Source organism: Haliaeetus albicilla, chromosome 1 (genome assembly GCF_947461875.1).
Source record: "Haliaeetus albicilla chromosome 1, bHalAlb1.1, whole genome shotgun sequence".
NCBI classification, from domain to species: Eukaryota; Metazoa; Chordata; class Aves; order Accipitriformes; family Accipitridae; genus Haliaeetus; species Haliaeetus albicilla.
In genome coordinates, this window is record NC_091483.1 from 58,605,279 (window position 1) to 58,619,060 (window position 13,782).

Genomic DNA, 13,782 nt, shown 5'->3' on the forward strand with positions numbered 1-13,782 from the left:
ACTTTCCACTGAGGTGGAAAGGAATACTAAATGCTAGCACAGAAGAACAGTTGAAGAAACAAAACTCCACAGAAAAAATGTACCAGAAAAGCTCTATTAAGCTCTGCTGAGCAGCTTACTCTAGTCAGAATTGCTATCATATTTCCAGTAGAAAAAGCTGTATCTTCCCTGCAACATAATCAGGCCTGAAGTCCTCACTCCAATCAGGACTTCCCAAAGGAAAAAAGATTTTACAGTGGATTAGAAATGCCTGATCTAGCTTATATTCTCTGAAGTGCCTGTTACAGGGTACCTTCTCTTGAAGCTCTTTATCCAGACTCTGCTCCTCCTTATCTCTTCCCTTCTCTCAACTCAATTTCTTCAATTTTTTTTTTCTCTGCAAGTTTAGAAGAAAAGCCTTTAAGTTATATACACCAGGATACAAAGATCCAAGGAGGATGGATGACCAACTACACAAAAATTATTCAAGTGAGCTTGCAATAACGATTCTCCTACATAAAGATATTTAAAGCACTTAGGGCACAGGATGCAGACAAATGGCAGCATCCACATGACAGATGAATCAAGCAAGTGCCTTTTGCCACCTATACTGGTCTGCATTAACAGACAGATTACTGGGCAGTCATTTACAAACAACAAAATCCCCCAACTTTGCCCACACAAACAGCAAGTAAAACGGTCCAGAGCCCTCTAGTCAAAAGCCAGGTTTGAAGTCAGATGGGCTACTGATGAGCAAGCAAGAGGCATTCTGCTTTATTAGCAAGAACAAAGTTGTAATTCTCCTACTTGTATTGGTCCAAATAATCTGTCGCTGCACTGGGAGTGAAAGAGCTACAGTTACCGCACTCTAGAAATTCCCAAATGTGCTCCTTCCCTCCAACAGCTTCAGTAGACTTCTGGCAGGAAGAAGTCACGTCTCTGAGGAGCAGGACAAGCGCACAGGCCAACACACGCGGCTCCAAGCTCAGTCATTTACCAGACACTTTCATGGCAATCCATAAATGCAATTGGTTGTGGACGAATTGTCAGACAGCAGCTCCTCTCGTCTCATGCCACTGTCCTAAGGAAATCTGCAATGACACACACGCCTCCAGACAACAAAGGACACAAGTGTACACATTTACAGTGACCTTCTCCTCTTGACAGAAGCTTTCTACATTGTAGAAGAGCCATTTTTCTAACTTGTTTTTTGTTGAAGAAATGAAAGCTTTTCCTCAACACAGACTACCAGCAAGTTTTTGACACGTGTAGGAACCTTAACTTTGTTGACTATCACATAAGCTTCACCAACCACTTACTCCTCACATGCCATTACAGTGCTAAGTCTAAAGCACTCTCGCTCCCCCCAAACACAAAAATAGGAGCTTATGTTTTGCGCTCTCCATACTTTTTCATGTATGAGATGTCCACCTTTTCCCTCTCAATCCTAAAAGAAAACTTCAACCTGGTTGAGGTTGACACACACTGGAAAATGTTCACTGCCCATAACTAACAATGACAGCCCTTTTCCACCAGCGCCTGTTTCCTGGGTGTACTGGAGCCCAGTTCAAGCCATGGGAAACTGTCACTTTGATGCTTCATATTGGATCTCCCCATCCTGTACAAAGGCTGCCACCACTACTACTTCTGGAAGTCAGCTCCTCCTAGTCACGTAGCCCTATACCCCAAGCATACAGTGACAGGATACTCCCCTTCCCTTACACAGAGATCCCCCTTATGCTCTTCCTTCTCTTGGGAGATACCAAGAGACAGGAAAAAAGGCAGAAAACAAAAGCCTTCACAGTTTGAGATTGCACCACTTCCAAGAAGTCTGCTCTGGCTTTGATCTATTGATTTCAAGCCCCTTAATGTGGGAAGCAAAAATGTAAGTTTTCTCCACACAATTCTAAAATGAAAAAGAAAAGCCCGTATGGCACTGGAGAATTAAGCGCTGCACTGAAAAACTAACAAATACTGAGGGGGGTGGAAAAACCACAAATATCAGATCTGCCTATAACCAGAATCAGAATATGCACTCAAGAGTCTTGGTCGAAATCCAAAAATAAAAAGTAAAGAATTAAAGCTATTATTCAGCAGTGCTACATCAGAGACACTAGCAAACTACAATAAATGGAAATTAATGGATAAAATCCCACAAGCACTGGTAGACAAGTTTTCTATTAAATCTTACTGGAATGTCACCTCAGAGCTACCCCTGTGATTTTTCATTAAGTTATCCCACAGCTAGCTACAACAGCTTTACTTACTTTCTCCCCTGAAGCTACTAACAAGAAGCAAAATGAGGGAAAGGAATGAAGTAGCAAAGCATTTATCACTGAGATGCATTTTTAAATTAAAATACGGATCTTTTTGTTTAGGATACTCTGAGAAGGCTCCACCATTGACTGCAGTGCATCCTTCACACGTAATGCTGGAACAAATCCTGTTTGACGTTTGTCTTTGAAGAGCACCCATACCAAGTGAATCTCTGCAAATCTAACTCCCGGACTGCTTCCCGGAGAAAATAATCATAGAAAGATAAGCAAGGGAGGTGAAATTACTTTGCAGCTTCACCAGCTTTATTTTTAACACCCTGCTCCCTTTATGCTCATCTCCTCACAGGAAATATCTAACCCCTCAGCTGTGCTGTGCCAATCTAAGAGGCTCTGGATGCCAGGAACCACAACGTAACAGCCACCTATGCTGGAACCACCAAGAAACAGGGAAGGAGAAAAATAAGGACCCAGCAAGACTGAAGATGTACATGTTCATAATTAAAATGTTTAGAGGGTACTTTTGCTTCTCTTTAGAAGAGGCAAGCTGTTTCTAATAAAGGATCATTTGAGTTGCTTGAACTTTGTTGATTTATGAGGGTTTTTTATGTTATTCCAAAACTAAAGGCCCCCTTGTCAAAATAAAAATTGGTTTTGGGAGGGGTAGGATGTTAGGCTAAGCTTTTATATAATTTCTTTCAACTCAGGCGAGAATCACCTTTATAACTCACTGATTCTGACACCTCCTTTTTCTTGCCAGCATAATTTCTTCCGGAAAACAGTTTATTTTCTTGGCTATCTTTAACAGATCCAAACACTGGCAGAAGACAGAGACTGCACATGCATGCTCCCAAATCAGGATTCTCCTTTTTCCAAACCACAACTTCAAAAAACAACTCATCAGAATCGGGAAAATGATAAACAGAAAAAACACTTGTATAGTTGCTGTCTTTTTTTTTCTTTCCTGTTTAGATTACATATTTACAGTTATGACTCTGGACTGAAAGAAAATTTCCAGAGTTATTTTTGTTGCAACAATATATGTGAGTTCGCCCACTGAAACGAATCACAACAATTGCAAGGGAACAAAGCCAAGGGATTCAGTGCTGAACACCCTGGCACACTGGGCATCCCTACCTGTCTCCGACAGAGACGAGGTGCTCACTTCTGCCTCTCCTCACTCCTCCCTTCCCCAAACCCAGTCAGAAAACGCTCACTGCGAAATAGCAGACTTTAACTAACACACCTTGGTTCTGTTTTAAATTGGAAAAAAAATTGGAAAATACAAGAAAAATTGTTATCAAAGGCAAGCAGTTAACAATACTTAAAACAAGGAATTATGCCAAAAAAATAGCAGGGGGGAGACTCATTTAAGAATTTTCTAGATTAGTAAAATAGACATTGGGATAAAGGATTTTCAGAGTTTGTTTGGTGGGAGTTGAAAGGGAGTGTCCAATATGCCCACATCACGTATAAAACACACACCACTGATCTTCAAGAAATTAAATCATTATCATTATGAGTTCCATAATTTCCTACAATATTTATAGGCATTTGAAGACTAAAGTGATAGATTTGGATTTGGGAGTTACGTTTGTTTTAAGACATCGTAGCAAGACCTCTAAATTCCACCAGAGCCACAGTCTCCTGCTGCGATGCAACAGCATAACATAACCCTGTGCATTTCATGGAAAGCAGTGCTTGCAAAGCACCACAAAGAGTTTTTAACCTCAGCCCCTGTCCTCTGTAGCCATGCAACCATTCTGCTCCCACTTGAAATTAGTTATTTATGGGCATCAGCCTCTGCTTACGCAAAAGCAAGCCTGTGCTTCTCAAGTCAGAGCAAAGGTTACAACTCTTTGTGCTAGTCTGTGGCCTGCTCCTGAAGTACAAATTCATCTGAGTTTCTTGGCCTTCTGGTTTTAGTGGAAAGGTCATTTGGAGCTTTTTTTCTGCCACTCTGGAAATGGAAAGTTCCAACACTGGAAGATACACTTTTCTTCCACCTTCAGTTCACAACTTCTTCCAAGAGTCCCATCCTGTGCAAGGGACTTCACATGATGCAGTGCTATCAGGCATTATAAACACTGTATGATAAAGCCCTTGAACTGCACTTTTGCTGAATGTATCAGATCTAAAATAAATTTTGGGAACGCTTGTGTATTAATCTTTTTACAGATTTCAGCTCCTTATTGTTGGTGAGAAAAACCTGAAACACGGCAATGCACAATCTGAGGGACAGAAGGCAGGTAACAGCCTCATTTATCTTTTAAATGACACTGTAATCCAGCTGGAGACTTGATTGCTCACGATTGCAATACTGTACTGAGATCTACCAACACCTACAGGAAAGGAAACAATAGGGAAGGTATTTACAGTCTCAGGATGAGGACTCCTGGTTTTTTTTGCACTACATAGAGTATGTGCAGCCACCTTCCCTATAGCTTGTCGATAACTGGAGGGCTGGGATTCTTCTGAAGCCCACTGGAAAGGTCAGACAGAGGTAGGGCAGTTTTGGAGGTTGGAAGAGTACAGGGAAAACACATCACAGAGAAGTTTTCCTTTCATGCTGTTCCTGAAACTCACTGTGAGATCACATAGTGCAAAAATCCCTGTCTTATTTCCAGCATGAACAAGGATGACGGAGAAAATCTGTGAAGGACAGATTAACAAAGAGCACTTCCCTCTTACCTTACTCATTCAGCCATACAAAGCATAATTGCTTCCCCTGCCTCCACCACACTGCTCCTTAGCCTGTGAAATGCTCTGTGAATCACTGACAATGATGCCAAAGCCAAGAAGGCGCAGCAGTGTTATTTTTCAAAATCTTAGCTTGTCAAAGTTGATTTCAAAATCAACCTGTCTTTGATAGTAGGCATGAGACCTCAAAACAGCAGAAACCAGCAAAGTAAGGTTTCTCTTTAAAGGGGCGAATGAAACGGATTTTCTCCTTGCCTCACCAAACAAGAAGTCACTACACTATTTTAAGTCAATTTTAATATCAGATGCAAGTTCTATTATTAACTCTATTGTTAAGCTAGTCATTCTGCTAAGGTAAGGATTACTAGCAGTAATCATTATATATACACACATACAATAAAAAGCCTAGTTAACCGTAGGAAGTTACACTAGAACTGAGCAGAGTGACTATCAAAGTAGAGGATTCTTAGAACCAACTAATACCACAAAGAACTCCTTACGGATTTAGCATCTAAGTTCTCAAGAATTAAGCCTGCACATCATCTTCTCAAGATCTGAAAAGCAAGGGATGTAATTTCAATTCCTTATTGGTCAATTATAGCAGTGCACAATGAATTAGATAACAACAACAACAAAATCTCACCAAGCCAAGGAAATCAGTCATATTTACAGTTTTCTAAAATAAACCAGGTTTAGAAAAAAGATAGATTGGAAGCCAAACACATTTTACACTCGCTGGAGGAGTTTCTACAAGGGAAACTCGGTAGCATACCCTGAAAATGCCTGCCATAAGCCATAGGAGTCTTGCTTTTGTATAGAGAAGGGTCTTGTTCATGTAAACAGGCTCTTAAGCACTACAATAATATAAGCAACCAATAACATAGCATTAAAAATAAAATTAAGTGAGGTTCACTCACCCACTGTCAAGAAGTCACAGATGCACAGCATAATTCAGGTTGGCAGGGACCTCGGAGGACCTCTCGTCCAACCTCCTGCTCCATGCAAGGGCAGCTCTCAGGTCTGACCAGGCTGTTCCCAACTTTGCCCAGTCAGGCACGAAACCTTCCAGGGACGGTGATCTGCCAGCCTCGCTGGGCAACCTGCATCAATGCCCAACTGGCCTCAGGGTGAATAAACTTTTCCCTACGCCAAGTGATAACCTTCCCTATTTGAGATTATAGGAAGTACCTCGCCCTCCTGCCACGTACCCCTGTGAAGTGCCTGGCTCCATCTTCTCAAACACCTGCCCAGAGGTACTGGGGGGCTGCTGCCACGTCCCCACAAAGCCGCCTCTCCTGAAGAAGCCCAGCTCCACCACCCTCTCCCTCAGAGCAAGTGCTCCAGCCCCAACCAGCCCAGGGGCTCTCTGCCCAGCTCCCTCCAGCTTACTGGCGTCCCTCCTGCACTCTGGGGCCCAAAGCTGGATGCGGTATCTCAGGTGTGGCCTAGCAAGTGCCAAGCAGAAGGAAACAACCACTTCCATCCATCTACTGGCTCCAGAATAACCACCAAGGGCTAACCTCTCCTGCTGCCAGCAGGCTGCAGACTCGTGCCGAGCCTGCTGTCCCGCAGGTCCTCCCAGGTCCCTTCCAGCACAGCTCCGGCCCCAGCAGTCACCCTCCACCCTGTCCCAGGTACATTTATTCTATTTATAAAAGGCAGTAACAGGCAGGTTGTTTTTCATTTTAAGCTGGGGCGCGTTACAGTTCTGCACATTCTTACAAGGCTGTCCTGAGGACATGCGCTGCGGCCCTTTCACCCGAGACAGCAATTAACATACCTAGAAGTTTCAGCTATCAATTTTGATGTTATGTTATTGGTGCCATAGTAGGTGTTGCAGTCATTGTGATCTAAGGGACTGAGTGGGGCAAGGAAAGACAGCACTTTCTTCTTTAAGTGATATATTGGAAGGAGAAGGACGGAAAGCTTCCATCTTCAGCATCTGCACACCAAAACGTTCATACCTTCCCCCTATGCAGCTGCCCTTTTAAATGACACTTTCACCCCTATAAATCTTGCTTTTTCTGTAAGATTGTTCCAAAACTGTTCTTTTTGGGATGTCTGCAGAGAGCCAATGCACAGAAGTATTCACCCATGGACGAAAAGCTTCTAGACTGGTAGATTTTCCAAACAAAAGATAGTGCAGTTTTTATAACCTGTCATGAAACAACACTTCCCAGATCAGCCAACACGTTTTAGAAGCTAGAAAACAATTCTGCTGTATTGAGCTGCTATTTATCCTCCACACTTGGGAAAGATTCCACCTTCCTTTTAGAGGACCAATATTTGCCTTAAAAAAAAAAAAAAAAGTATTAAAAAATGTAGTTAACACTAGCAGAACAAGTGCAATGAGGTTACATAGCTGCATTAACTCATGTTCATCACCAATTGCATAATGGCATTCCACACTCTGGTGTTAAGGGCAGATCTTTTACCTATTTTAAAATTTTAGTACTGAAAGGAGAAATTAATTCAGTTTTAAGACAATTAACAGCTCAGTCCTGCATTTCCTGACATTATCCCTTTATCAATAGTATTGTTGTTCTGATTATTCTCACCCCTGTGCCAAGCGCTACTTGTAACACGGCTTAAACAGATCTCATGACAAGGGAATTGGGTCCATGTATACAGGACAGGAGGTCAGCTGCCAGGCAACTGGGAGAGGAAAAAACTTCTAGAAGGTGGTAGTCTGACAGGGTCAAAGAGTTTGGGCAGGTTCTTCCACCCCCTTTAAATGAATCTAATTTTCATTCCACTGAATGACTAACTTAGCCAGAATGAAGAGCATCCCATCTGCCCTGCCTGCAGTCCCTAAACACTGCCCAGGAGGAGATGTAGAGATAGCAGTGAAGAATTCCTCCCCAAGCCCAGTCACTATAACCACAGTAAAGTTATTCTGCATTCACATCCATCTAGGACCAGAAGCCAGCCACACACCTTCTGACTCTTCATGGTTGCCTTATAGACATTGTGGGAAGGATTCATCTGGCCTAACTTTACCTTGTCCGCAAATCAGGCAACTTGTCTAACCCATCTGCATAGTTTTCTTCTAGTCTGAGAATATACTTGCTCACTTTAATAAATTCACTCCCAATACATTTATGTAAAGTATATAGGTAAGACACTCTTCCAGCAGAAGAAAGAGAGGGAGGGAGGCTAAACACTGAGAAATTTGAACTGTAGGCACTGTTTGGAGGCTCATTCAACAACTTTCCTGCAATATTTGATTAACGAAACCATGCAGTCTTAAAGCTTAGTGCATCATTCTACACAGAAGTGGTTGTATTCAAATACTCTCATAAGGCAGTCAGACCGAATTCTCTGGAACTGCTCACTGGAAAAAACATTTGTTGGATTTGATCCATTCCTATACAAATAACGGCAGGACTGCAGTGGCACCCGAAGGTCCCAGTCTGGCTAGAGGCACCACTGTTCTAGGAACTGTATCAACATTCAGAGGAACTAGAGTCCCTATTCAAGGATGTTAAAATCAGCTTCACAGCAAAGGAAGGGTAGGTGTCTACACACATTTGGAAATAGAAACACTCCTGTGGGGCACAGGTTACTCGTACGCTCAGTGAATCAGCTAACATACCCAATGCTTTTCATCAAAAGAGCTTTATCTCAGAAGTTCCTCAAATGTCATACCACGTTTTGAAGGTCATATAAACAAACTTGTGCATTCCTCAAGTTCCAGAACCCTATAGCAGATATTCCAATCAAGACCCTTCACCAATTAGAAAATATTTTTGCCAGTGAACTACCTTCATCTCCTTTTAAGTTACTTTTTTTGCAGTGGGAGCCATAAGCCTCAGCTCTCTCACACTTCATCCACAAGAGAGAGACAGCCCTAAAGAAACCTTGTTTCCAGACTCCCGGCAGAAGACAGTCACATGAAGTTTATTTGCCTGAGTCACTTCCCAGGTTTTATGCCTCTCATACTCTTTTACAGAGATGGCGGTGCAGAAGTGGTGTGCCTGTTCTGCCACGTGATGCGGCACGTCCAGAAGCACTAAGGAATACACCTGGACCCACCACTTCTAGAAGCGGCACCACTGCTATCAGCTTAAAACTGCCACCTTCGATACAGAAATCTAATGCAGGTAAGTGTTTCACTAGAAGGAAAGAAGAAAATAACCTACAAACCCCCAACAAACCCCCTATGGCTGGCAAATTTCTCCTTAACAAAGGAGTTCTCAAGGGGAATATATATATATATCTATATAGGAGAAAAGTAGCAGACTTACTAGAAGTTGATGGGTTTTAGCCAACACACATCTAGAGGGAATGGCAAAGTCAAGCGCTGACCATAGGGTACAGAAAAACATGACTTGTTTATTATCACCATACAACTATAAAGGAAGCATTCTTATCAGCTGGCAAAGTTTCTAAGGCATATAAGTCTACAGAAAAGCCATCCCTAATTGAACCAAGTCTCAACAATGAGGAGACAGCATATTAATGAGGCAAGGCTAGGAGGTGCGATGAGAAGATAACAATACCCTTAGGAGCTACACTGGTATTAAATGTGACTTTATTACTGTATTACTCTCTTATGAATCTTTACGGCAAGAATAACTCTGTTTATACAGATGTTCCTTCAACCATCAGTTATTCTTGTTTAAACACACATACAGGGAACCTTGACATTTTAAAATTACAGGCCATTAGATTAAATTAGATTTGTTATTTTGCTGTAGTAACTCACTAGGCTTTACAAGGCTGATATTTTCTTTCAGTGAAACCGAGATGCATTAATTGAAATGAGATACCACACCTTTAATAATGCAGATTGCTGTAGCTCTCTCACAGGGTTTTTCATTTGGTGCCTTTATTTGAATTCCTCTGAGTGCTACTAATATGGTTCATTTTATCATTAAGAGGGCATTCTTCACTTAAGTAGCACATGCCAAGCTAAACTAAAATAATAGGACTGGTTTACTGTTAACACAGAGGGATCCATTGTTGATATTTATGCAAAATTAAGCAAGGCTGAACTCCAGTTTCCTACCCAAAGTGACTCGCGATCAAAGCGGAAAGTTCGCAGAATTCCAAAATTCTACAACATACAGATGACACCAAATCTATCATTGCTCAAAATACTCTCTTACAAAACACAAACTGTTAAATATATAAGCAGCCTTGGCAGTAGAAGTCAGAGTTCCAGCCCTTTTACCCACTCAGGTGAACACCTGAGCACTCTTGCTTCAGAGCACCAGGGAAAGACAAGAGGATTATTATGAGGATCATAATAATAACTTCACTGCAACTTAGACTCCCCTATCCTGCAGCATCCAGATTAAAGTAATGCCGGCAGAGGAAAAAGATGACTTCTGGCACCCAGAAGACCTGCTCTGGTGAAAGGTCACAGACCCAATGAGTAAAGATAAGACGTCTGGAGTGGAGCAAGGGAAGTACCTCAATCTTCGCAGATCCAGACATTCATCACTTCGTGTCTTGGCTCCCCATCTGTAAAAAGAGGACAGCCTCCCTTCCCAGCCCCACCAGAGGAGAAATGCACCACAGACCACAGGGTGGATTCCTGTCAGCGCTACACAATGGTGACAGCACTCACACGAGGATTTAAACCAGATGAGAATCCAAGTCACAACAGCAAGTCACACAACTTAATCGTTAGAAACAAAAATGCACGGCAAGCTCAAGAGCTTTCACTTCTGCTTTAATTTCCTGGCGTGGCACTATTTTACAGCCTAAGACAGGTTTTAAGCTGTCTCACACCACTAACATCCCCACTAGCCTGTCTTCTCCATACTAGGGAGGTCCACCAGCCCTGCTTGCAATGATAATGGTTTCTTTTATTTTCATTTGAGAGAGATGTCATTTTAAATGGTCAGAAGCAAGCTGGAAGACACAACACACTGGACATTTGCTAACGTCTCTAGGCCAAAGAACAAATTGGTGAGAGACGATTACAGAGCCAGCTGAAGCAGATGGATCTAGCAGCCAGACACAGCACAAGCCCCATTTCTGGTCTTCACCCAAATCAATAGGGCTTGGCACACCGAATGTTGATACCTATAGCATGCCTCAATTTTTTTATTTTATTTAAGATTGACACCGCTTTTCAACAACTTTGGACTAATGTGTCAAGTTCTGCATAATTCGCTCAGTCCAAATCATCCAGATTTAGAAGAGTGACCGCTGACCAGACTTTTGGAAGAGATAATAACCCTCATGCTCCAGAGTTTAAGCCAAACTGGGATTAAAAGGAAATATAACGTGTTAGGCAAATTAAGCCACATTTGCTTCACTGACAGTTCTTCCTCCTTTCTCCGAGTAGGAGCATCAACTCTGGGCATTGCTGGAAAGGCACCACAGCCATGGCAATGCTCCAGGCTCCGGACACAGTCCCTCAGGCAAGAGGACGGTGGCAACAGTAACAGCACATTACAGCTTTGTCATTCATGCATCAAGCAGATTAAAAAAGTACAAGAAGTTATAGACAGCTTCCTTTGTACACATGGACCCCTCGGGCCTGCACGGAGGACACAAGGAGTTAAGAGCCCTTCTGCTCTGCTCACCAGGCCCTGGGTCGCACAAGAACGGGCACAAGACCTCCCTCCCATTACAGCAAGCTGTGGGATAAACTGCCCAAGAGGGAAGTTTCCACCTGACCGACAAAGTTTCTGCTCTTATACAGGAAGATTTGTAGTCCCTTAATTATTATCATGCCTGGAGTGACTGCTGGCAGCTTCGTTACCTACAAAGAATTGCTTTGCCATTGAGGCCTTGGCTTCATTAGCAGTCAGGAGAACTTGCGGTCACAAGGTATTTTATGTACCGTATGTATGACAGAGTCATGCGTCTCTCTCTTGGTCCTTGATTATAAAGAAGGCTATATAGAAACCGCCGTATTCATCTCCCCACGACAACCGGTGCTTACATGCACTTCACTCTTCCTCTTCCAGGCTGCATATTCACCTTTCCTTGGCACAAAAGCCCTTCTTTCACTTCCTCATTGTTCCTCTGCCTCTGGTCCTACACCAGACTACACCGGCTTACTGTGTCAGTGCCAATTCCCTGAAGTCTGACACAGCACTACCTTTCCGGCTGATGCTGGAGCGAACCATTACAGTCTGAAATTCCCAGGGCTTCAGGGAATCTCAAAGTCACAACAATTCTAACAACAATTTGCCTAACCACTGTCGGAAAACAGAATCCACTGAGGCTTACTAAAAGCTGCGGATTAAATTCAAAGCCTGCAGCTGAAGGGAGCTGTTACCCTGGTATCTGGGTTTATACCACCTTCATGGGTGTTCCGCGTACCAGCAATCAGAAGAAGAGCTATTTAAAGTGTCTCTATTGTTACGTGCCAAAATATTTAACTATTAAATTTCACCCGCCACCTGCCTGTCTCTGCATCCTACGGCACGAGCTCACAGCAAGCAGGTCTATTTTTCTGCCCTGCCTGAAGGGCCAGGCCGAACGTCTCTCCTTGGCTCGGCTGGGCGATGGGAGAAGGGGCCGCAGAGGAGCTCTCCCGCGGGACGCGCCGCCCCAGGCCCCCTCTGCGCGCCCACCCGCAACCCCCCGTCCCCCCCCGCAGCGCCGCTGACCTGACCCGACCTGGCCCGGCCCGCTTCTCCGCGCACTGCGGAGCGTTACCTGCGCGGCCGCGGGGAGCCGGGCGGGCGCAGGGCCGGAGGTTTCCCCAGCACGGCGCGGGGGGGGGAACCTCGCCGCCCCCGGGACGCCGCGGCTGGGAGCCGCGCCGAGGGACGCGTCCGCGCCCGCTCCGCGGTTCCGCGCACCTGCGCGGCTCCTGTTTACAGCCGCCCCGTTCATCCCAACCCCGGGGGCGGGGAGGGGAAATGCGTTTAAGAGATTAAGTTTGGGAGAGATGCGCGGGGGGGAGACACAGCCCCCCCCCCCCCCCCAAAGGCGCGCACGCTGCGCGGGGGCTGAGCCGCGGCTCGGGCGGCCCCGGCTGCTTTCCCCGCAGCGAGCAAAGCGGGGGAGGGCGGCGGGGGGGCCGGGCCAGAGCTCGGCGTGGAATAAAATGCCTACAGTCCCCGCGACGGGGGGGGGGGGGGGGGGGGGGGGCGAGGACAGGACACCGGATCGTCCCCGCTGGGGCTCAGGCGCCCGCACCCCTGCCATCCCGCGCTCTTACCTCGATCCACTTCTGAGCCTCGGTGAAGGCCAGCTCGGGCTGCGGGGGGTCGGGAGGAGGCTGAACCCCCCCCAGCTCCAGCCCGGGACTGGCCATCTGCAGGGCCCCGGCGCGCCGCGCCTGCGGCGGGGGAGCCGGCGGGGGAGCAGCCGGGCACCGAGCCGCCAGCCCGAGGTGAGCCGCGGCCGCAGCGGGGGGACGCCGGAGGCCGCTGCCTGCCTCTCCCTGCCTCTCCTCAGCCGCCGGGGCGGGGGCCGGGGGCGGCGGCGCTCTGCAGCCCGGCTGGCTGCAGCCCGGCTGGCTGCGGTAACCTCGCTCCGCCGGTGCCCCGTCTGCCGGCTCGGTCGGTCGGTCGGTCGGTCCTCCCTCGCCTGCCGCCCCGCCCGCCCCGCCGGCAGAGCGGAGCTGCGCCGCCCGGAGCTGCCAGCTAAAAATAAAACAGACGGGCGAAGCCGCTTTGCCTTCAGCCCATGCAAATGCCCGCGCCGCCGCCCCCCCGCCGCCGCCAGCATCGCATGGCGGGCGGCGCTGCGACCGGGGGGCGGGGACCCCCCCGCGGCCGAGGGGACGATGGCAGGAGGACACCCCCGGCCTCGGCGGGGCGGCCGATCCTCGGCCCCCCGCAGCTCCTGGAGGGCACCCAGCCACCCGCGCAGGCGGCGAGCTGCTGGTTGCGGCTCTTGCCGTGAAGACCTG

At 46.2% G+C, this 13,782-nt stretch overlaps 1 protein-coding gene across 4 annotated transcripts in view; it reads right to left on the reverse strand.

The window, feature by feature from the left end:
- The window catches only part of LIMCH1 (LIM and calponin homology domains 1), a 183,213-nt gene extending 169,669 nt beyond the window's left edge, over window positions 1–13,544 (reverse strand). For 2 of the 4 annotated variants that reach the window (XM_069791105.1, XM_069791095.1), the window contains exon 1: window positions 13,087–13,542. In XM_069791105.1, coding sequence (XP_069647206.1) covers window positions 13,087–13,182 — 96 coding nt within the window. In that variant the 5' untranslated portion in view covers window positions 13,183–13,542. Of the gene's footprint in view, window positions 1–13,086 lie in introns of all 4 variants that reach the window. The other 2 variants (XM_069791087.1, XM_069791137.1) reach the window with 2 other exon arrangements.
- Between the last annotated feature and the right edge of the window lie 238 nt (window positions 13,545–13,782).